Source organism: Orcinus orca, chromosome 1, assembly GCF_937001465.1.
Source record: "Orcinus orca chromosome 1, mOrcOrc1.1, whole genome shotgun sequence".
Lineage (NCBI taxonomy): Eukaryota > Metazoa > Chordata > Mammalia > Artiodactyla > Delphinidae > Orcinus > Orcinus orca.
Window position 1 is genome coordinate 186,350,573 of NC_064559.1, and position 24,581 is coordinate 186,375,153.

The 24,581-nt window shown below is 44.1% G+C and overlaps 1 protein-coding gene across 3 annotated transcripts; it reads right to left on the reverse strand.

Moving 5' to 3' along the window:
• Positions 1-1,788: 1,788 nt before the first annotated feature.
• ZSCAN20 (zinc finger and SCAN domain containing 20) lies at positions 1,789-24,142 on the reverse strand. Of its 3 annotated transcripts, none has more exons than XM_049706029.1 (8): positions 24,085-24,142; positions 17,607-18,131; positions 14,381-14,567; positions 13,963-14,039; positions 13,601-13,685; positions 11,488-12,180; positions 3,779-4,207; positions 1,789-3,216 (listed from the first exon to the last, which is right to left on the reverse strand). In XM_049706029.1, exons 2-8 carry the CDS (start codon positions 18,078-18,080, stop codon positions 1,958-1,960), a joined length of 3,204 nt encoding a protein of 1,067 aa, XP_049561986.1. In that variant the 5' UTR covers positions 18,081-18,131; positions 24,085-24,142; the 3' UTR covers positions 1,789-1,957. The 3 variants fall into 3 exon arrangements, with proteins under 3 accessions (XP_049561986.1, XP_033278112.1, XP_012387302.1); XM_033422221.2 differs by having other exon boundaries at positions 24,081-24,141; XM_012531848.3 differs by having other exon boundaries at positions 3,779-4,204; positions 24,081-24,120.
• Positions 24,143-24,581: the final 439 nt, after the last annotated feature.

Below are 24,581 nucleotides of genomic sequence, written 5' to 3' on the forward strand. Positions count from 1 at the left end.
TCCCTTCCCTTCCTCCAGGATCCTTCCTCTTGGCTCAGGTGGTTCCCTACCCACCATCCTACTGTTGCAGTTACTGACACCTGCTGGTTCAAAGCCAGGGCTCACTCACGGGCCCTGGTCCTCAGAGGTAAGGTGAGCCAGAAGAGGTAAACCGGGAAGGGGGTGATAGGCAGTGATCCGAGGTAAGCAGGTTCTTGGGAAGCCAAGGAAGGGACTAAGGTGTGATAAGCGTCGGTGGGAGCGCCAATCTCCCCACTGACTGCTTCACATGCAGAGTTCCACTCTTCAAGGTTCCCTCACATCTACTATCTAATAGTACTTCCCAAGTTGATGAACGAGCCAGGGTATGAACGGCATTCCCAGTATCATAGGCGGATGTCAGGAGAGGGATGCTCCTTTAAAGTCCTTTGGAAACCATAGTCCTTGGCCAACACTGTTTAACCCTCCTGAGGAGAAATCCTGGAGGCCAAAGCGCTGCGAACTAGGAAACCATCCTGTGTGAACCTTTCTGATTGAGCCTGTTGGAGCTGGAGGCAGGTCTTTACGGCCAACATTTAGACAGCGCTGGGTAGGTCTGGGCCAAGATGGCTCAGAGTAAGAGTGCACCATGAACCTGGATTAAGCAATAGCCTTCAAAGCCCGCTCCGCGGCACTCCACACACACCACTCCTTCCACCCCACTTCTGCCTCAGCCTTGGCGCAAAGCTTCTGCTGTGCCTGGAGTGAAAGGGCCAGGGGGCCAACACACCAGGGTGAGTGAGCACTGGCCAGCAAGCCCAGGTTTCTTAAGGTTCAACCTACGATCCAGCCAAGGCTAACAGGAAGCAGGGCTGACCCCCTGAGAATAAGGGAAATTCTTAAAAACCCCATTTCCTTAGCCAAAACTGTATCTCATTGGAAGAAACATCACTTTGGCTACATTATTATTCCCAATCTCAACTCACCTCTGTCTCTCACCCATATTATTGTGAAGATGGAAATTCACATCAAGTGCTTTGATGAGTTCAGCCTTGCTCAAAGCACATTGCCAACTGTGAACATCCCTAGTCCTTCAATCTTCTGGGATTCTCAATGTCCATATATGTTAAAAACAGAACTCATAGGGAATTTTAACAGAAAATGTAGTCTACAAAGTGCTTTGGCACCTGAGTTACCTGCCGCAATGTGAAAGGGGATTCAGTGAAGCAGTGAAAGCACCTCAGGCCCTCGAGACAGAGCTGGTTGAATCCTGCCTCTGCCATCTTCAGATGTGTGACCCAAGCAAGTCACTTCTCTCTTCTGGGAAATGGGGAAAATATTAGTACCTCCTGGGGCTGCCGTGAGGAGTAAATGAGATGATGTATACAAAGTGCTTAGCACAGAGCCTGCCGAAGAGCTCGATAGATGCTGGCTACTTTTGCTATTATTAATAATGATCCAATAATGATGTCACTGTTGTTTCTACCCTTTGATAAGCTCATGGTGGCTGCTCTAGGCCACTGATTCTCAATTATGCCCCCATCACTGGAGAGTCTCAAAGTTCTCCCAGGAGGTTACGCCCCAACGGAAAATGGCCACGTATGAGAATTTGCCAACGTACACTGATGGGGCGTGTGTACATGTGGACGGTGTGAAGGCACAGCAAGGTCTAGAATCACTGCTCAGGATCACTGATTTACCTCTAATCCCCTCAGTTACCAGTCTGGCTCAAACACTGATAAAGCTCTTACACGACAGCAGATATAAGGGCAGCCTGAGGATTGTGTGGGTTTTTTTGCAGGAGAAAAAACACATGACACTTAAGAAAAGTGCCTTCAAATCTGGATCATTAGCATTTGTAATTCACTTCCGAATTACCTGGACTGTACCAAGGTAAGTTCCCCAGGTACATGCTAATCTTAAAAATTGGGACAGTTTCTTTCTAGCATACGTCTTAGGATCTTGGGAGATTTAAATATACGTTTTTCTCTTTTGTCTCCTATGACACCTTCCCTCCTGCATGGGTTCTCCTGTGGGCACTGAAGTGGGAGCTGTTGTTGAAATCTTTGCCACACTCCATACACTTGTAGGGTTTCTCCCCAGTGTGGATTCTCTGGTGAATAATAAGACTGGAGCTCTGGTTAAAGCATTTCCCACACTCTCTGCACTTATAAGGTTTCTCTCCTGTGTGGATTCTCTGGTGGGTAATGAGGTTGGAACGGTCACGGAAGAACTTCCCACACTCGAGGCATCTGTAGGGCTTCTCTCCTGTGTGCACCCTCTGGTGTGTGATGAGCTTGGAACGCTCCCCGAAGCATTTCCCACAGTCCGCACACTCATACGGCTTCTCCCCAGTGTGGGTTCGCTGGTGGTTGGCCAGAGTGGAGCTCTTACTGAAGCTTTTCCCACATTCGGTACATCCATATGGTTTCTCTCCCGTGTGGATTCTTTGGTGACTGATGAGGGCAGAACTCTTGGAGAAGCTTCTTCCACATTCGGAACACTGATAAAGTTTATCCCCTGAGTTGGTGCTTTGCAGTCCAGGAGAATTCAAGTTCTTACTGGCACTCTGAGTTTGTTCCAGAGATGTCTCCTCTGCTGAGTTCCTCCAGTGAGCACTAAAGGATGGGCTCTGGCCAGAGTTTTTCCCAGGCTCACCACAGTGATCAGCATTTCCTCCCAAGTGGATTCTCTGATGTTTCAGAAGGTTTGAGCTCTGGGTGAAGCCTTCCCAACATTCCCCACATTTATAGGGTTTCACCCTCGTGTGCGTTCTCTGGTGGGTGATGAGATTGGAGTGGTCACTAAAGCTTTTCCCACATTCAAGGCATTTGTAGGGCTTCTCTCCAGTGTGGATTCTCTGATGGGTATTGAAGTTGGAGCGGTCACTAAAGCTTTTCCCACATTCAAGGCATTTGTAGGGCCTCTCACCTGTGTGTATCCGCTGGTGGGCGATTAACTGCGAATTCCGGCTGAACCTTTTCACGCACGTGTCACACTTGAAGGGTTTCTCTGCAAGGTACAGGCCTTGATGATCGATGAGTTTTTCTAAGTCCTCTTCAGAAGAACATTCTTCCCACTGATCCTGGGATGGATTTCCCCACTGCCCTTTACCTTCATTTTCATTTTCACTGTCTTCCCCCCAATCATGAGGGTAGCAATCATCCTCTGCAGTACACTTTGATAAGGCTCCAGGCAAATCTTCAAAAATGTCTTGCTCTGAAATCTGGTCTTCATCCTCATGCCTCATCTCAAAACCTGAAAGAATGGACAGAAATGCATTCATTAGTTAGTGTCTATTTATACATATGGATCTTGTGTCTTCTGAATTTGGCTAACATGAATTTGTACTTATATTTTATATCTCACAGCTTATATATGTGACTAACATGAAATTGATCAAGTTTCAGCGCACACATGCATTTCTGACCTGTAAAGCTTAGGAACAGAGTTTGGGACATGCTAACTCCACCAAGGGAGCCGTAAGCCCCAGCCCAAGCAGCCAGCTGTCAGTCTCCCTGGCCAGCTACCCTATCCCACTACTGAACAATGAACACTTTCTTCTGGTACATTCAGTACGGCCTATGTCATATGAGATTGAATAAACTCTATAACTTCCCAGATGAATCCAAGTAAAATCTAGACTGACTACTTTTCTTATTTAGGGGATTACACTAAGCTAGAGACTGGATAATCTCAGCGAAGTACAAATCCTTAACTTATTCAATTTCATTCTTTTAGTTCAGAGAAATGTGCCTGGCTTCCACACTCTCTCTGCATGCTTGCAGATTTTGTGGACATCTAATTACTCCAAGCTTACCAGTGTCTGGGGTTTTAGGACCTGGGGTTGGAGATCTGATGGCATCTTCACCTGCCATTTCATCCCAGGCCTCCTGGTTGACAACCTGGGTACCACTCTCCCCAGAAGTAGGAAGACCCACTGCCTCCTTGCTGGTCCCCATGTCTCTAACCGCAGTCCGAGCCCTCATCAGCGAGTCCAGCTCCTCATAGAAGGGGCAGGTCCCAGGTGGGTGGCTGCTCTTGGCTTTTCGGTAGCTTCGAAGGAGGTTTTTGAATCTGTAGCGACACTGCTCCAGGGTCCGCAGGAAGCCCTGTGCACACAGCCGCTCTGCAATGGCCCGGTACACCTGGCTGTTCTGGTGACAAGTGCGAAGCTTCTCAGAGAATGGGGACTCACTGAGAATGGTCAGGAAGGCCTTGGTCTCCTCGTAGCCCCAGTGCACACCTGCTGTCAGGAGTGAAGAGTTCAGAATTGAGAGACTTGATGAGATTTGCCTAGGTCATCAGGGATTGGGGTCACCTGCCCTACTAAACACCTAGGCACTTTGGAAATCGTCCAGGTGCCTGGCACACCAGCAAAGAATATACCCTTGTTTCTCAAGGCTGTGCCAGGGCTTCCCATCCCCACCCCCTTCTAAGAGACTCTATTAACATTTAAGAGTCTTGGCTAAAGGGGAGGATTTAAGTGGCCATATTATACCAGTTGACCCACGTTCCTGGCTTCAGCTGATTGGTTCAGGGAAAGGCCTGTAACTGAGATACAAGACACTGTCTCTGTACCCATTCAATACATGTGCTCTACTTTATTTATTTATTTATTTATTGGGGGTTTTTTTTGGTTTTTAAAAATTTTATTTATTTTTTTATACACCAGATTCTTATTAGTTATCCATTTTATACATATTAGTGTATACATGTCAATCCCAATCTCCCAATACATCCCACCACCACCCCCCAACACCACCACTTTCCCCTCTTGGTGTCCATATGTTTGTTCTCTGCATCTGCGTCTCAATTTCTGCCCTGCAAACCAGTTCATCTGTACCATTTTTCTAGGTTCCACATATATGCATTAATATACCATATTTGTTTTTCTCTTTCTGACTTACTTCACTCTGTATGACAGTCTCTAGATCCATCCATATCTCTAAAAATGATCCAATTTCATTCCTTTTTATGGTTGAGTAATATTCCATTGTATATATGTACCACATCTTCTTTACTCCTTCATCTGTAGATGGGCATTTAGGTTGCTTCCATGTCCTGGCTATTGTAAACAGTGTTGCAATGAACATTGGGGTGCATGTGTCTTTTTGAATTATGGTTTTCTCTGGGTATATGCCCAGTAGTGGGATTGCTGGGTCATATGGTAATTCCATTTTTAGTTTTTTAAGGAACCTCCATACTGTTCTCCATAGTGGCTGTATCAATTTATATTCCCACCAACAGGGCAAGAGGGTTCCCTTTTCTCCACACCCTCTCCAGCATTTGTTGTTTGTAGATTTTCTGATGATGCCCATTCTAACTGGTGTGAGGTGATACCTCATTGTAGTTTTGATTTGCATTTCCCTAATAATCAGTGATGTTGAGCAGCTTTTCCTGTGCTTCTTGGCCAACTGTATGTCTTCTTTGGAGAAATGTCTATTTAGATCTTCTGCCCATTTTTGGATTGGGTTGTTTGTTTTTTTAGTATTGAGCTGAATGAGCTGTTTATATATTTTGGAGATTAATCCTTTGTCCATTGATTCATTTGCAAATATTTTCTCCCATTCTGAGGGCTGTCTTTTCATCTTGTTTGTAGTATCCTTTGCTTTGCAAAAACTTTTAACTTTCATTAGGTCCCATTTGTTTATTTTTGGGTTTATTTCCATTATTCTAGGAGGTGGATGAAAAAAGATCTTGCTGTGATTTATGTCAAAGAGTGTTCTTCCTATGCTTTCCTCTAAGAGTTTTATAGTGTCCGGTCTTACATTTAGGTCTCTAATCCATATTGAGTTTATTTTTGTGTATGCTGTTAGGGAGTGTTCTAATTTCATTCTTTTACATGTAGCTGTACAGTTTTCCCAGCACCACTTATTGAAGAGACTGTCTTTTTGCCATTGTATATCCTTGGCTCCTTTGTCATATTTTAGTTGACCACAGGTGCGTGGTTTTATCCCTGGGCTTTCTATCCTATTCTATTGATCTATATTTCTGTTTTTGTGCCAGTACCATATTGTCTTGATTACTGTAGCTTTGTTGTATAGTCTGAAGTCCAAGAGCCTGATTCCTCCAGCTCCGTTTTTTTCCTTCAAGACCGCTTTGGCTATTCAGGGTCTTTTGTGTCTCCATACAAATTTTAAGAGTTTTTGTTCTAGTTCTGTAAAAAATGCCCTTGGTAATTTGATAGGGATTGCATTGAATCTGTAGATTGATTTGAGTAGTATAGTCATTTTCACAATACTGATTCTTCCAATCCAAGAACATGGCATATCTCTCCATCTGTTTGTATCATCTTTAATTTCTTTCAACAGTGTCTTATAGTTTTCTGCATACAAGTCTTTTGTCTCCCTAGGTAGGTTTATTCCTAGGTATTTTCTTCTTTTTGTTACAGTTGTAAATGGGAGTGCTTCCTTAATTTCTCTTTCACATTTTTCGTCATTAGTGTACAGGAATGCAAGAGATTTTTCTGCATTAATTTTGTATCCTGCTACTTTACCAAATTCATTGATTAGCTCTAGTAGTTTTCTGGTGGCATCTTTAGGATTCTTTATGTATAGTATCATGTCATCTGCAAACAGTGACAGTTTTACTTCTTCTTTTCCAATTTGTATTCCTTTTATTTCTTTTTCTTATCTGATTGCCATGGCTAGGACTTCCAAAACTATGTTGAATAATAGTGGTGAGAGTGGGTATCCTTGTCTTGTTCCTGATCTTAGAGGAAATGTTTTCAGTTTTTCACCATTGAGAATGAAGTTTGCTGTGGGTTTGTCGTATATGGCCTTTATTATGTTGAGGTAGGTTCCCTCTATGCCCACTTTCTGGAGAATTTTTATTATAAATCGGTGTTGAATTTTGTCAAAAGCTTTTTCTGCATCTATTAAGATGATCATACGGTTTTTCTTTTTCAATTTGTTAATGTGGTGTATCACATTGATTGATTTGCATATATTGAAGAAGCCATGCATCCCTGGGATAAATCCCACTTGATCATGGTGTATGATCCTTTTAACATGTTGTTGGATTCTGTTTGCTAGTTGAGGATTTTTGCATCTATATTCATCAGTGATTTTGGTCTGTAATTTTCTTTATTTGTGATATCTTTCTCTGGTTTTGGTATCAGGGTGATGGTGGCCTCATAGAATGAGTTTGGGAGTGTTCCTTCCTCTGCAATTTTTTGGAAGAGTTTGAGAAGGATGCGTGTTAGCTCTTCTCTAAATGTTTGACAGAATTCACCTGTGAAGCCATCTAGTCCTGGACTTTTGTTTGTTGTAAGGTTTTTAATAACAGGTTTAATTTCATTACTTGTGATTGGTCTGTTCATATTTTCTATTTCTTCCTGGTTCAGTCTTGGAAGGTTAAACCCTTCTAAGAATTTTGTCCATTTCTTCCAGGTTGTCCATTTTATTGGCATAGAGTTGCTTGTAGTAATCTCTTAGGATGCTTTGCATTTCTGCGGTGTCTGTTGTAACTCCTCTTTTTTCATTTCTAATTTTAATGATTTGAGTCCTCTCGCTCTTTTTCTTGATGAGTCTGACTAATGATTTATCAATTTTGTTTTTCTTCTCAAAGAATCAGCTTTTAGTTTTATTGAAATTTGCTATTGTTTTCTTGGTTTCTATTTCATTTATTTCTGTTGTGATCTTTATGATTTCTTTCCTTCTGCTAACTTTGGGTTTTGTTTGTTCTTCTTTCTCTAGTTCTTTAGGTGGAAGGTTAGATTGTTTATTTGAGATGTTTGCTGACTCTTGAGGTAGGATTGCATTGCTATAAACTTCCCTCTTAGAACTGCTTTTGCTGCATCACATAGGTTTTGGATTGTCGTATTTTCATTGTCATTTGTTTCTAGGTATTTTTTGATTTCCTCTTTGATTTCTTCAGTGATCTCTTGGTTATTTAGTAATGTATTGTTTAGCCTCCATGTGTTTGTGTTTTTTACATTTTTGTCCCTGTAATTCATTTCTAATGTCATAGCATTGTGGTCAGAAAAGATGCTTGATATGATTTCAATTTTCTTACATTTACTGAGGCTTGATTTGTGACCCAAGATGTGATCAATCCTGGAGAATGTTCCATGTGCACTTGAGAAGAAAGTGTAATCTGCTGTTTTTGGATGCAATGTCCTATTAATATCAATTAAATCTATCTGGTCTGTTGTGTCATTTAAAGCTCTTGTTTCCTTATTAATTTTTTGTTTGGATGATCTGTCCATTGGTGTAAGTGAGGTGTTAAATTCCCCCACTATTATTCTGTTATTTTCAATTTCCTCTTTTATAGCTGTTAGCAGTTGCCTTATATATTGAGGTGCTCCATTGTTGGGTGCATTTATATTTATAATTTTTATATCTTCTTCTTGGATTTATCCCTTGATCATTATGTAGTGTCCTTCTTTGTCTCTTGTAACATTCTTTACTTTAAAGTCTATTTTGTCTGATACGAGTACTGCCACTCCAGCTTTCTTTTGATTTCCATTTGCATGGAATATCTTTTTTCCATCCCCTCACTTTCAGTCTGTATGTGTCCCTAGGTCTGAAATGGGTCATTGGTAGACAGCATGTATATGGGTCTTGTTTTTGTATCCATTCAGCAAGCCTGTGTCTTTTGGTGGGAGCATTTAATCCATTCACGCTTAAGGTAATTATCGATATGTATGTTCCTATTACCATTTTCATAATTGTTTGGGGTTTGTTTTTATAGGCCCTTTTCTTCTCTTGTGTTTCCCACTTAGAGAAGTTCATTTAGCATTTGTTGTAGAGCTGGTTTGGTGGTGCTGAATTCTCTTAGCTTTCACTTGTCTGTAAAGCTTTTGATTCTTAGCTTTTGCTTGTCTGTAAAGCTTTTGATTTCTCCATCGAATCTGAATGAGGTCCTTGCCAGGTAGAGTAATCTTGGTTCTAAGTTCTTCCCTTTCATCACTTTAAGAATGTCATGCCACTCCCTTCTGGCTTGTACAGTTTCTGCTGAGAAATCAGCTGTTAACTTTATGGGAGTTCCCTTGTATGTTATTTGTCCTTTTTCCCTTGCTGCTTTCAATAATTTTTCTTTGTCTTTAATTTTTGCCAATTTGATTACTATGTGTCTCGGCGTGTTTCTCCTTGGGTTTATCCTGTATGGGACTCTCTGCGCTTCCTAGACTTGGGGGGCTATTTCCCTTCCCATGTTAGGGAAGTTTTTGAGTATAATCTCTTCAAATATTTTCTCGGGTCCTTTCTCTCTCACTTCTCCTTCTGGGACCCCTATAATGTGAATGTTGTTGTGTTTAATGTCCCAGAGGTCTCTTAGGCTGTCTTCATTTCTTTTCATTCTTTTTTCTTTATTCTGTTCCACAGCAGTGAATTCCACCACTCTGTCTTCCAAGTCACTTATCCGTTCTTCTGCCTCAGTTATTCTGCTACTGGTTCCTCCTAGTGTATTTTTCATTTCAGTTTTTGTATTGTTCATCTCTGTTTGTTTGTTCTTTAATTCTTCTAAGTCTTTGTTAAACATTTCTTGCATCTTCTCGATCTTTGCCTCCATTCTTTTTCTGAGGTCCTGGATCATCTTCACTATCATTAGTATGAATTCTTTTTCTGGAAGGTTGCCTATCTCCACTTCATTTAGTTGTTTTTCTGGGGTTTTATCTCGTTCCTTCATCTGGTACATAACCCGTCTTTTCATCTTGTCTATCTTTCTGTGAATGTGGTCTTTGTTCCACAGGCTGAATGACTGTAGTTCTTCTTGCTTCTGTTTTCTGCCTGCTGGTGGATTAGGCTATCTAAGAGGCTTGTATAAGTTTACTCTCTACTTACTTTATGAATTGCCTTTTTAACAAACATGGGAACTGAGAATCCCTAAAGACATAAGTGGACTCCAGATAATCTTACAATAGAGTCCAACTGAGATCCCTTTCCTCTTCTGTGGAAGAAGGAAAAGGAGGTGGTCTATTTTCATTTCCTCTGCATCTAAATGATGCAACCAGGGAGGCAGCATGGTGGAGGGAAAACCAAATAAAATTGGAGGTGGGATCCCTGGGCTCTGGTCTCGACACTTCACAGCTTGGGCTTCTGTATTTCCAGTTTTACAGGGACTGGGTGTTTCCCTAGCATCAGTTGTTCAAGTATATACTGTCATGATTTCTGCTCTATCTATTAAATATTTCACTCAACATCTTTCTTTGCCTAAATTTACTATTTGTGAAATCACCTGTTGATGTGCTCATACACATTAAAATTAAAAGTTCACTCAGGTAACACTTATGATCATCCCCATACTACCAGTGACACACTCTGGGAAATACTGAATTAGCTCTTTAAGGTCGCTTAAGGTTTTAAAAGTGTTTGCTTCTTTTTGCACAGCAAAGTAAACCACCAACAAAAGGAAAAGACAAACTACTGAATGCAAGAAAATATTTGCAAATGATATGACCAATAAGGGATTAATATCCAACATATATAAAAAAGCATAGGTCAAAATAGCAAACAATTTAAAAAATGTGCAGAAGAACTGAATAGACATTTTTCTAAAGAAGAAATGCAGGTGGCCAACATGCACATGAAAAGATGCTCAATATCGTTAATCATCAGGGAAATGCAAATCAAAGCTATAATGAGATATCACCTCACACCTGTCAGAATGGCTGGTATCAAATAGTCTACAAATAACAAATATTGGCGAGGATGTGGAAATAAGGGAACCCTAGTGTACACTGTTTGTGGGAATGTAGATTGGTGCAGTCACTGTATGGAGGTGTCTCAAAAAACTAAAACTAGAACTACCATGTGACCCAGCAATTCCACTCCTGGGTATATATCCAAAAAAACAAAGAAACTAATTTGAAAAGATACATACACCCCAATACTCATAGCAGAGCTATTTATAATTGCAAAGACATGGAAACGACCTAAATGTCTGTCAACAGATGAATGGGTAAAGAAGATGTGGAATATATATATACAATTCAGCCATACTGAATTTTATGGCTGAATACTATTCAGCCATAAAAATGAACAAAATTTTGCCATTTGCAGCAATGTGAATGGACTTGGAGAGCATTATGCTAAGTGAAATAAGTTCAGACAGAGAAAGATAAATACTGTATGTTATCACTTATATGTGGAATCTAAAAAATAGAACAAACTGGTGAATATAACAAAAAAGAAGCAGACTCACAGATATAAGAGAGCCAACTAGTAGTTACCAGTGGGGAGGGGCAAATATAGGGGTGGAGAATGGGAGGTACGAACTATTAGGCGTAAGATAAGCTCAAGGATATATTGCACAACATGGGGAATATAGCCAATAATTTTGTAATAACTGTAAATGGAAAGTAACCTTTAAAAATTGTAAAAAAATTTTTTTAAAAAATTTAAGTGTTTGCTTCTATAACTAAGAAAACTCAAACAAGCAGAACTGATCATAGGAGAGAGAACAGGAGCTTGAGGATGACCTACTCTAGCAGCATCACTCCAGACTGTGCCCTGAACTACAGAGCAGAGGTTTGGTTGGTGAGAGGGTTGGAATCTGGATCCGATTAAGCCCCAGTGTTCTTACCAATACGACTCTGGAGCAGAGCTGGGCCCCCTGGAATCCTGGGTCTGTGGACGAACTCTTCAGTGGCCAGGTGACTGTCATCACCATTACAGTCGTCCGTTGTTTCCTCAGGCTCCCAGCCCCCTTCCTCCTGCTCATCCACCTCCATGTCACTGTCCCCCATCCTGGGGAGAGCCACAGCCTCTCCTGGGCCATCTGAGGCTCTGATGGCCGTCCGAGCCCTCACCAGGGCCTCCAGCTCCTCATAGAAGGGGCAGGTCCCCGGCGGGTGGCTGCTCTTGGCTTTCCGGTAATTCCGCAGGAGATTTTTGACTCTGTAGCGACACTGCTCCAGGGTCCGCAGGAAGCCCTGTGCCCTCAGCCGCTCTGCAATGGCCCGGTACACCTGGCGGTTCTGGTGACAAGTCCGGAGTTTTTCAGAAAAAGGAGACTCACTCAAAATTGCCAGGAAAGTCTTAGTCTCCTCATAGCTCCAGTGCACACCTGATACTTTCACATCCTCCACGTCCCACTGATATCGTTCTTCCCAGGCCTTGGAATCCCTCCAGGCCAATGCCTGAGCTGGTTTTGTCTGCTCAGTATCCCAGCTGTAATCTTCAGGGTTCTTTTGTCCAGAATTTACAAATCTTGGACCCCAAAATTCTGGTCCTTGCTCTTGCTGGGAGATGATGGTTGGTTTTGAAACTGGAACTCCTATACAAAAGGAAGAAGAGACATGGTTAAGTAGAAATGATCTGTTGAGCAAGGCGTTTGTCTAAGAAGTCCTTGAAACATTTGCCTGCAAGAAACTAAAGAGAAATTCCCAAGCTAATCCCTTAAGAAGTCTGGAAAGAAAGGGAGAGGTAACTAGAGGTATTCTCATCAGAAATATATTGACCTGTATGCTTTGTTCATTTGCTTTTTGGTTGGTGTTATGAAATACATCATGCAAAAGAGTGACTATTACTGGTTCACAGATGGGCACATGCCCTAAATTAGTCAAATCAGAATAAATTTAACAGTTGGAGGAAAGGTTATGTGTGGTGTGAGTCTCTCTTGCTAGGAACTTGAGGTCTCAAATGCCATTGGCATCTACCTTTTGCCTATGACAAAAAATACCTTTAATATGAAGCTGACACAAAGAATGGCAGAGCAGACAGAAAGAAAGAACCCAGGTCCGCTGTGAAGTTGCTGAGCCAATTTGTACTGTGGTTGGAGCATACCCTCCTCTGGACTTCCAATACTGTGAGAAAATAAATTTCCATATTTCTCAAAACACTTAGCTGTGTTTAAAGGACAAATGTCCCAATAGCTCCCAACCACAGCAAATAGGAAGGCTTTAATTAAAATAGATATTTGAAGAAAACTAGATGAAAGAGTTTAGAGCTAAAAGAAGCTTAAGGATTCTGTAGTTCAGCATTTCCCAAAGGTTGTTCCTTTGAACACTATTCTCCCCAGATATCATGTGTAAAAAGGGCACACTTTTCATCATGTGTAAAAAGGATACACTGCCCAGCAAGTAGCCAACAGCTCCTAGTGTCTTACTTTACTGCCGTGAGTCAGACCTGCCACTGTCTCTCCACCTTATCCCACTCTCACGTCTAACTCTCCTCTTACTGATCCCAGGCTCCATGGGGAAATGTTCATTATTGTTTGACTTCCTGTGAAAATGTGCCTAAAGAGAAAGGGGTCTGTGCTGGTCATAAGGGCTTCAAGTATTTTGAGCCCTGGGATATTTATTTCTCATTGTGGTTTAAACACATCAGTCTCCTGGGCTTAGTTCACTTGACTCTGCCCCGAGAGATGGACCTTGTTTGATGCTGAAAAGACTGGGTTTCTGGGCCAGCAGGCTGGGCGCAGCCCTGGGACGGTGGTGAATGTACTGAGGAAATAAAAGATAATGAGCGCTGAGAGGGCAGGCTCTTGGCAGCCAGCCTGCCGGCCCAGAAAACCACGCCCCACACCCCGTCCCTGCTGCCACAGTGCTGGCCACAAAGAGCACGTCTTCCCCCTAGGTCTGAAATTCCAGAGACTTCACAGAGCCATGAGTCTTAGGGAGTGAGGAAACACTCCTTGGCAACTGAGTGTACTGGAAACCCGAGCGTATCTTATCCAGAGGGCACTGTTTCCTTACCCAGGGGCAGGCCGTTCCCACAGCTGTCTCCTGGGGGGTCCTTGCAGAACTCCTTCTCAGCGTGTCTGACGGGACCCAGGGCTTCCTGCGGGATGTACAACAGAAGGACGTCAAATGTCACTGACCCTTCAAAACAGCCTGGGAGTCCCACCAGGCCCCAGGAAATATAATGGACACAGCGACACCATGTGTGAGGCTAGCATCCTAAGGAGCAGCTTGACCCAGGAGAGGCCCAGTGGACGGGGGATGAGGGGCAGAGGCTCGCACCCTGCACCCGACAGCAGGGCAGAGAGAGAAGAGAGGAGCAGGGCAAGGGCACAGGAGAAGTAATGACAGGAAAGGAGGAACAAACAGCAGCTTACCTGAGACTCCACTGTCACCTCCCAATCTCCAACGCTTCCCATCTTTGGTAGAGTAGGGACTCGGGGAGTGAGGACAGCTGAGGAGGAGAAAATATCTCTGAAACCCAAGCTCTGGTTCTCAAAAAACCACCTCCCTCTCAGGTCCAGCTTTCCTAAACCCTTGCTTGGATCAAACTGAGACTATTCCTGCAGCCAGCGCAGACTTCCACTTTCTTTCCTTCTAGAGTATCTAGCTCCTAAGCTGCCATGTGTGAGATGTCAGCCCTGAACTCCTACGATCACCAGCCTGCCCCAGGCCCAGCCTGAACCTGCTACATGATTCAGCTACAGTGGGGTATGCTAACACCATTGGGAGCTTCATCTTCTTACTTCTCAGGGTGTCCATCAGACACTACTGTCCCTGACTCTTGGTACTCACCACTCTCTTTCAAGGGCTGTAGTGCCATCTTGGTGTCTAGACGCTTGGGAAGGTCAGGACATGGATTCTTCACCCACTGCTTCTGGGACTGTCCCTCGGGCCAGTGATCTGCTGTCCACAGCTGGAAGCTCTGAGATTTCTTCACTGTCTTTAAGGACCTGGTCTCTTCTGCACACAGTTCCAGTTCCTACACACAGACAGCCAAAATTCCCAACCGTAAGTTCAATAACTGGTAGGGCAGGGCATGTTCTTTTGAGTACAGCTGTGGTTCAGAGGTTAACAGGCTCTTTTTAAAAACCAAAGATGGCTTAACGTTTGACGACAAAGCCATCAGACTAATTTCAGTAAACATACCAGCATTTATACCACCAAATGAGTACCTTCTATTCAACACAGAAAGGCTATGCAAGTGTCTAAATGAGGCCACTATTACTCAAAACATTTTTGAATCATAACAAGATAAATTATGTAAAATTTTTGTGACATTAAAATAAAGATAAAAGTTAACCAGGTATATGTTAAAAGGCAAAAGGAAGCATAAAAGCAGATACAACTATAACTCTAAATGTAATTGCTCTAAATATTCCTGCTGAAAGGCAAAGAAAATTCAAAGAATTGTTGATGGAATCTTAAAATGAAATGAAAGAATGTGCTGTTTCAGAAAGGCACATCTGATCTCAAAACAGAAAGATACGCAGGGATAAGGCACTGTAACTCAAAAAGAAAACAGAAGTGGCAATTTTAATTTCAATGTAGAAGTTTAGGCAAAAAAGTACTCAGAGATATGGAGAATATACATATAATAAAAGGAAATACTCAATTAAGAGATAACATTACCCAATTCAGCTCTATCAATCATAAAGCTAATTTCTTATCTCTCTCTCAATTGGTTCCAAATTCAGAGGTAGTGGTTGAGATGTTATTTCCTGGCCCTAAAACCCCAACAATAGAACAATCTCATTGTGTCACAGAAACACCTAACTTTAAAAAAAGTATTACAATTTTTTCAATAGGCATTTTCAATACTCACATCGTTCAAAAATAGAAAATATACACAAGGATATAATCAGTGAAAATACCCCATCCCCACCTGTCTCCATTCCACCTGCCCAGTATCTTCCTGGACTCCTCACCACAGGTAAACACGGTTCTTCTGCATCCTTTCAAGTTTCTTTATATACATGCAACTGTAAATATATTTTCTTATTTTCCCCATTTTTACACAAAAGATAGCAACTATATATATATACATTGCCCTGAACCTTATTATTTTTACCCAAAATAATATCCGTCTTCATCAAACTTTCTTATTGAGTTTGCCAAACTTCACTCCAAAAATCTTTTGGCCAATCTGAAAACTCAAATCCGCTCTCACAGAGAGGAACTTTGTCTTTGAGAAGATATATAAGAATGGGCCATGATCATCAAAAGCCATTCCCAGTGAGGGGACCCAACAATGTCCTGTGTGGTTCACAGACAGAAAACACCTGTTTATCAACATTTTAAGAAAATAATAACTTTGTGTTCAAGATACAAATAACTTTGTTATAGTTACAATCTTATAACCCACAGAAGTACTGTGGACTAGACTCAACAATAATCCTCATTCCCAGCCCTAGCTCCTCCAACTGTTGCTACACCTAAGCAAAGATTCTCATTCTATGGATGGTCATTGTAGACACAGAAAGAAGTAGATTCAAGTGACAATCAGGAGGCAAAAATTCAGTAGGATATTGGTTGGGGTAAGGTGAATTAAGAATCCATCAAACGTGGTACATATATGCAATGGAATACTATTCAGCCATAAAAAAGAATGAAATAATGCCATCTGCAGCAACATGGATGCAACTAGAGATTATCATACTAAGTGAAGTAAGTCAGAAAGAGAAAGACAAATACCATACAATATTACTTATATATGGAATCTAAAATATGACATAAATGAACCTATCTACAAAGCAGAAACAGACTCACAGACATAAAGAACAGACTTGTGGTTGCCAAAGGGAGGGAGGTCAGGGGAGAGATGGATTGGGAGTTTGGGGTCAGCAGATGCAGACTATTATATATAGAATGGAAAAACAACAAGGTCCTACGGTATAGCACAGGGAACTATATTCAGTATCCTGTGATAAACCATAATGGAAAATAATATAAAAAAGAATGTATATATATGTATAACTGAGTCACTTTGCTGTAGAGCAGAAATTAACACAACATTGTAAATCAACTGTACTTCAATAAAAAAAAAAATCCATCAAAAATGCCTGTGCACCACACTAAAACCTGCACATGGATGTGTATAGCCACTTTATTCACAACTGCCAAAACTTGGAAGCAACCAAGAGGTCCTTGAGTAGGTGAATAGACAAATAAACCACGGTACATCCAGACAATGGAATATTATTCAGCACTGAGAAGAAATGAGCTATCAAGCCATGAAAAGGCATGGAGGAACCTTAACGCACATTACAAATTGAAAAAAGCCAATCTGAAAAGGCTATACACTGTATGAGTCCAACTATATGACATTCTGGAAAAGGCAAAACTATGAAGATAGTAAAAAGATCTGTGGCTTTGTGGTTGCCAGAAATTAGGGGGAAAGGAGGGATGAAGAGGTGGAGCACAGACGATTTTTAGGGCAGTGAAACTATTCTGTACAATACTATAATGGTGGACACAGGCCGTTACACATTTGTCCACATCCATAGAAGGCACAGCACCCAGAGTGAAGCCTAACATAAACATGGTCTGTATTTCTGTCTACCTACATTACTGCTGTAGGCATCCAAAGCGATCACATATGTAAAAAGATTCTGTTAAGTATAAAACACAATACAAATTAAATGTACTGTGAATATGGTACTGAGAGGCGGCTTAGAGCAGTGGTTACAAATCCTGGCTTCAGAATCAGACTGCCTGAATTCAAATCCTGCCTCTACCATCTAGTAGCCAGTGACCTTGAGCCAACTACCTTTCTCTCTCCCTTGCTTCAGTCTCCTCATGGGTAAAATTAGGCTAACGGTATCTATCTCATTTAACTGGTGACAGGATTAAATGAGTTAATACATGGAAAGCACTTAGTACAGTGCCTGGTACATGGTACTGTTCAATAAATGTCAGATGCTTGATAATATTATTATTGTGGTTTTGGCAATTATCAACCTAGCTGCAGCCCCACTACCTTGCCCGACCTGTTCCTTTGAGAACAGACTATTTGCCTCACCCGCTGTCCCGCGGCCCGCGCCTCTCGGTGCCAATCCTCCACCAGGGCCACTGCCTCCTCGCCACTCTCAGGGTGGCGCGCCTGTACCCAGGCCTGGACCTCCCTGGGTAAGATAGTCAGGAACTGCTCCAGCACCAGCAACTCCAGTATCTGCTCTTTGAGGCGGATCTCTGGCCTCAGCCAGTGACAGCAGAGTGCCCAGAGCTGGCTGAAGGCCTCGTGGGGTCCCGCCGCATCCCTGTACCGGAACTGCCTGAAGCGCTGGCGGGAGGCCTCGGGGCCAGGGACAGGGTCATGGTCCTTCTCCCGGGGTTGGGAGTCTGGTCTCCACGAGTCCTCCTCCAACTTGACAATCAAGAGTTCTTCAGGCTCTGGTAGCGGGGAGGCCTGGGCCCGGGCTTCCAGGGCTACAGCCATGGTCTCTCCTGGATGCCTCCTTTCAGCTGGCCGTCCTTGTCCAGCGTCTTCCTGCATCTATAGTGTGTCCTCAAGGGGCTCCTGGGAGAGGAAATGCTCCCCCAGCCCCTGAAGGCAGAAAGACAAGGGACAGTGTGAGCAAGAGGACCAGCAGCCTCACCTTCCCCACTCCCCACACACCTTCCACTGCTCTGTGTGGGGTGGGACTGCTAAGAAACGCCCTTTCCCGTAAGCAGGAAGTTAGTCCACAATCTACCACCAAACCAGCCGCCGGCACACCTTGGAGGAAGACAGCACAGTATTAAATCCTCCGGGACACCCTAAACGCCTGAGCTGGGCATCAAGGCTGCCATGATTGGTCCCAGCCCAGCCCTCCTCCCTCTACATGTGTCCCAAGTCTGACCTTCCCTCAAGTTGCTTTCCAAATGTCGCCCCCTCCATAAGGTCTTTCTTCCTGGGCCTTAAGCTTTCCTCTAAGAGTGCTCTCCCTGCAAAATCCCTCACTCTACACTCTCCCTTGGTCATCCCACCCATTTGCCATTTTTCACCATCTCTAAACTGATGACTCCCAAAACTCCAGCCGAGACCTGTCTCCAGACTCCAAAGTCCCACCACCTACAAGGCATTTCCACCTGACTCTTTCTTAGGCACCTCCAACTCAATGGGTCAAAAACTGAATTCATCATTTTCTCTTGAAAACCTTTCCCTCTTCTGGAGCTCTCCATCCAGTGAAGGCACCACCTTCCATCAAGGTACCCATGCCAGAAACATGGTCATCATATTTTTCCAAATTTCCCACATCCATTCATCACCAAGCTGGGTCTTCTTGGCCTTCTCAGCATCTCCATCCCCAGCCAGTGTCACCTCCTTGTCCAAAAAAACATGCTTTCACTTGATCAGCCCCCTAACTCATGTCCCTGCCTTCACTCCCCTCACCCCAACCCCTGATTCATTCTTCACACAACCAGATGAGATCAAAATCTGACCATGTCACTTCCCTGCTAAACACCCTCCACTGGCCTCCCATTGCCCTCAGGATAAAGGGCAAGCCTTGCCCAAGTCTCCACCTCATCTCTTGACCACGCTCCCACTTGGCAGGGTGTTTCAGGCACGGCTCGTGGCTCCTGCAACAGGCTGCCCGCTGAACCCTCCCACACGCCACCGTCTCCTTTGGGAACAGTCTCGTCCCTTCCTTCATGCAGCTGTTAGCTGAAATTGTACTTTTTCCAAGCAGCCCTCCCTGTGCCCTGAAACAAGATTCAATCCTCAGCCACATGCTCCCATGCCACCTCAGGTGTTCTCTACCATTACCCTCATCATACTTTATTGTAATTATCTTACCCACTAGATCGTACGCTTCCTACGGGACCTAGCACAGCACTCAGCACACAGAGGAAGCAATAACAGTGAAATAATGGCCAACTGATAACAGCGATGGGTCATGAAGCAAGGCTTATAATTAATCACTTTCTAGATTAAAAAACAGAGAATGACCTTCTTGCTGATGTCAAAAGGAATTCTTTTCTCCTCTTTATTTCCATCTCTGTGACACTTCCCATGTTCTACATTGTACTAGAGGGCTGTGTGTACACATGTGTGTCCCCAGAAAGATTACAGCCTCACTGAGGGCAAGGAATATAGCTCACTCTTTTTTTTCACACCCCTCCCCTCCGCCACCCCGCAATAAGCAAGGTGCAGTAAACACAGGAGGCTCTCAGTAAACGCTTGTTGAGTGAACGCCTGGGGGTTGCTTCTTTTACACAATGAAGACTCTGAGGACACTCATGCTGGGTTATCTGGAAAAATGAGCTCTCTGCGTCACTCCCAACAGATATAGATAACATTAAAAACACCCACTCACAGGAGGCTGCTAGCTGCTTCCAAGTGGGAATGACACAGCTGAATTGAGAATGGAGGGAGGGTGATATTTCGATTTTAGGCCATCTGACTGGACTGTCTGCAATCAGGCAAGGGTGATGAAAAATAAAGGCTTGTCCTAAGGACCTCCACACACATAGGGAGAGGCTAGGAACACAACTCATGACCACCTGGCAACTTCCTGCTCGTCCTTCAGCTACCAGCTCAACGTCACCTCACCTGTTAAGAGTTTCTTGACGTGCCCTTGTCATGCCCAGCTCCCATCCCCACTCTCCAAAAATCACCTCCCCTCATCCTGTGTGCCCAAAGCACTTGGCACGTACCTCTAACATAGGTGTTACCTGACACTATTGTAGTTACCTGTTCTTACATCTGACAGTCCCATTAGATTGTATTGCTAGAGCCACTACTGTATCTTACCCATTTCTGCATCCACAGTGCCCAACCCAGTGTCTGATAAATAGCAAGGCCATCGGAAATTTTGGCTTTTATTAAAATGGTAAATCGGATACATCAAAAGCCTAATGGGCTATGGAAGGTCCATAACTTACACTGAGCTAAAGAATTAACCTTTCATGAAATTTCTTTTTTAACCACACCTTAATCATGCACCAGTCCAAACACATTTGCATCACTGTCTCACACGAAGACTAATTCGCCAGTCATCTGCAGAGTCCCACTATGGACCCTGTACTGGGAGCTAAAGCGCCAACAGTGAGTAAGACAAACAGTCTCCACCTTCATCAAAGTTACAGTCTAATGAGAGAGACAGTCAAGAAAGCAAGCAAAGAGGTGTATGCTCCGGCACAGAGTGGACACTAACAAAAACAGGCAATTAGTAGCCCCACCAAGCCCAAAGAGTCTCAGATAATAGGCATTTTCTTCTGGGAATACTTGAAAGTTGCAAAGGTTAGTTTCAAATACAATCTGAAAGATTTTTCTGCTACTCTCTTAGACAAATATGAATAGCAGTCTAGCCACAGAGGGAGGTCAACACAGTCAGCAAAGCAGACTTCACACAGAGCTGACAGAGGAAAAATGGACAACGGCATTCCTCAGTCCTGAGACTACCAGAAATATGGGGGCGCACTAGGATCAGCAACCTCAAAGAGTAGCCATTTATTGAGTGCCCACGGGGTGCCAGGCTTGGCGCTAAGTGTTCTACATTCATGATCTCACTGAATCCTCCAGGCAAGCGGCTGAGGAGTCATTAGTGTTGAGCTGACTTACACTGATCTGTAACTTACACATACTAAATTACGTACAAACACCAGAAAGAGAAGGAAAGGACATAATTTAAATAGTGCAGCCAGTTCCATTCACTATGTGTCTATTCCAGAGCACGTGGTGATGATACCCATGACTCTGCTGGTCCCCAGACTGATTCAGCTCCCCCCAGCCTCTTTCCACTGAGAGTGAGCAGAGTGTCTTTCATACATTGTGGTCACTAAACACAAGCCAGCTCTTTCATCTAACGTTCAACCAATAAACCCCAGCTGTGCTATTAGCTTATTAAAAGACGGCACGTTGGTTTCTAAATGGCTCCTAGCCAAAGGATTTTCAAGCTGACTGTGATTTTTGGCTAAATGTGATTTTCACCTTCTGTGCTGACGTTAGAATATGATTAGCCCGTAAGGTATGACTTCACTACGTCCCCATCACATATAGGGAACTGAGCTTCTATGAAGAAGATTTATGTGAGGTTCCACAACCAGCGCGTGGTAGAGTTGGGATCTAAGCCCAGTTTTCTCCAGTCATTTTTCTTAACCATCACACAGAGCCTCCTCTAGGTTGGCCAGTATTCCAAACCCCTGAGAAGATGGTATGGTGAGTGCAAAGAACATGAAGGCAAGAGGGAGCAGATCAGGGTTCCAGTTCCACTCCTGCCTTTTACCAGCTGTGTGACTTTGCACAGGTCATGTAGCCTCGTCAGCTGCCTATCTAGACTGCAGCTAACAGCCAGACTCTACTCAGCAGCTGCCCCAGGCTCCCCAATTAGTGAGATGGGAACACAGCAAAGAAACAGGGAGACTAGAATCAACGGTTACAAATTTAAATGGCTATGGGTCAGGCAATGTAAGTGAGTACACAAGTGGAGTGGGGACTGCAGCCAACTACAGAGCACCAGGACGCACATTGACTCAGTGTTCCCAGGCCTTCCAACTTTTCCCAGAGAAGCTAGAACTCTGCAATTCTAAATGTTGGCAACCAACTCAAAATTGTTTCAAACACCATAAGGATTAAATAGAGGATGATGGTAGGCTTCACTCAGCATGGGCTGTCACTTTGCCACCTTTCAGCTAAATGATCTCAAAGGTCTCTTCCAATAGCCAGGAAGACCTAGAAAGGGTACAGATTCCTCTCAGCAATGAGGGATCTGCCAGTAAAGCCAGGATCCCTTCATAAACCCAGGGAAGCTGAGGGGCATCCTGGCTCCTGTGGATGTGGACATGGTTAGTGGGGCGCCAGCGAACAGTGGGCTGGAATAGAAGCTCTGCCCCAGTCCCATGGGAAAGGTCAAGACTAGTCTGTGACCTGCAAAAAGAAAGAAACTGGGAGTTCCCGAAGGCTATCAAGCTCACTTGGCTGACAGTCCAGGCTACTGCTTAAAGCAGCCAGACCTTACACTTAAGGGCTTAAACCAGGGAGAGCAAATAGGTTTCATTCAAGGCACCAACTTCAGTCAACTGTGCTAAGGATTCTGAATCCCATGTGAGTACGTGTTGTGATCAATGAGTTGTGACTTCCAGACACAGGAGGGGGAGTAGCAGCACACACTCCGTGTATTTGCCACCCCTGGTTTAAACTCCCATAGGCACTGAATCAGCTTCCAGCAAAGACGGCCCTGATAGGCAGGAGAAGACTAAAGCTCACACCCATGGAAATCCACTGGATGAAGCAGTTTTCAAGCCTGGTATAGCAAAGCTCACCCTGGATGGTCTTTATTGACATATTCATCAAGCATTTACTGACTTATTTGATTTACATCAAGTACTTACTACTCTGGGCTGGGCAGTGGGGAAATGGAGGTGATGCAGAAACTGTTCCTGTCCTGGAGATGCACACAGTACAGTGGAAGAGACAAAAAAGAAAAAAAAAAACCCACAGATAATTATGATCAAATGTGGTAAATGCAATAAAAGAGGTCTGTGGGAGCTGGGGTGGGGGGTGACTTGAACAAAGTAACCTTTGAGTTGGTTCTAGAACAAAGAATGGTTCTCTTAGCAGAGAATGGGGGGGATGGGGGAGTGTATTCTCAGCAGACAGACCAGCATGTATAATGGTGGAAAACCAAACAGCCTCCCCGAGATATGGGGATAACCTTGACAAGACGAAGATCAGGCTGGAAAGGGAGTTCATTAAGGGTCTTGAATGTCAGGTTAAGGTGTTCAGACTTAATTCCATAGGTGATGGGAGTTAATGAAGCTTTTTAAGTAGAAGGCCAAATCTGATTTGGGTTCAATAGATCACGGTAGTTACAATGTGTTTGTCCAAACTGGGGAGGTGAAAAGGTGTAGGCTTCAGCAAAAACCCTGACAAAGAAATGTCTCAAGATACATTAAGGAAACTGAAAGATTTGAATATTCCTGGATGTGGAAGAATGCAAGAGGAATCAGAGGGCGCCTGGTAAAGTGGATGTTGGTACCATTCACTTCCATCAGGCAGAAGGAAAGAGGTGCAGGTTTGGGGAGGAACACAACAGCCAGTCCCACCCACTGAGTTCCAGAGGTCAAGACCATTAAAGAAAGTGTACGGGGGTATCAACTCTGATGTTTGTTTTAGATGAGCAGGTAGGGGCTGGAACACTATTTTTAAGGTCCGGCTTCATGCTCAGGCCCACTCACCTTCACTTCTTGTAGGGCCCCAGAATCCTCTATCCTTCCCTATAAGGTATCCAGACCCTTCCACCTTCAGAAGCTCCCCCGGTCCCCTCACCTACACACCCTTCTAAGAACCTCCACTCCCAGGGCCTTCTATCTCCCTCCGCATCCCCGACCCCTCTATGACCCTTTCCATCTCCGGACGCTTCATCCTCTGACCGCCCCTCACCCCCACCCCACATAAAAGCTTCCTTCTCCCCTCTCACCTTCCCCGGCCCCCCCGTGACACCACCAACTCCTAAGTCTCCAGCCTAGAGCCTTGAGTCTCAGCTGCCCCCGCCCCACCACCCGGACTCACCCACCGAGACACCCACTTCACAACAGGGCGGAAGTGTTCCAGGACTCGCGCAGGGAATGCTGGGACGCGGAGTCCGAGCGGCGCCACCCCGGGAATGGAGCATCTGGGACTACAACTCCCAGAAGGAACAGCGGGAGCACCGGCGGGCGGCACCCACCGCTTGCCGCCTTTCAGATGCCGTCAGCCAATAGATGCGTCACTCCTCCGGGTCCCCGGCACCGGAACAAATCGGAACAGAGTCTAAGCGTGAGGGTGGGGCCTGTTGTGATCCCGGTCCTTTCCACAAGCTCCGGGGTAACATCACCGCCCAGTGGGAGGGCATTCAAGGAGAAGGGGCGGGGTGTATTGAAGGGGCGAAGCGAGAGCCCGAGGCCCTGGAGAGATCAAAGCAGAAACAGTAAGAAATAAGGGAGAGAGGGTGTCTAGAGGTGATCAGACTGGTGGGCGGGAGAGAGTTGAACAATTGTAGGTTCAATTTCCAGCTCACAGTTAAGCTGCGTA

Bases quoted from the DNA above. Each gene is read 5' to 3' on its own strand.
- ZSCAN20 (XM_049706029.1), bottom strand. From the start codon at position 18,080: ATGCAGGAAGACGCTGGACAAGGACGGCCAGCTGAAAGGAGGCATCCA. The intron at 13,686-13,962 runs GTAAGCTGCTGT...TACATCCCGCAG, and splicing joins AGGTGACAGTGGAGTCTCAG to GAAGCCCTGGGTCCCGTCAG. The intron at 3,217-3,778 runs GTAAGCTTGGAG...CCATTCTTTCAG, and splicing joins TCCTAAAACCCCAGACACTG to GTTTTGAGATGAGGCATGAG.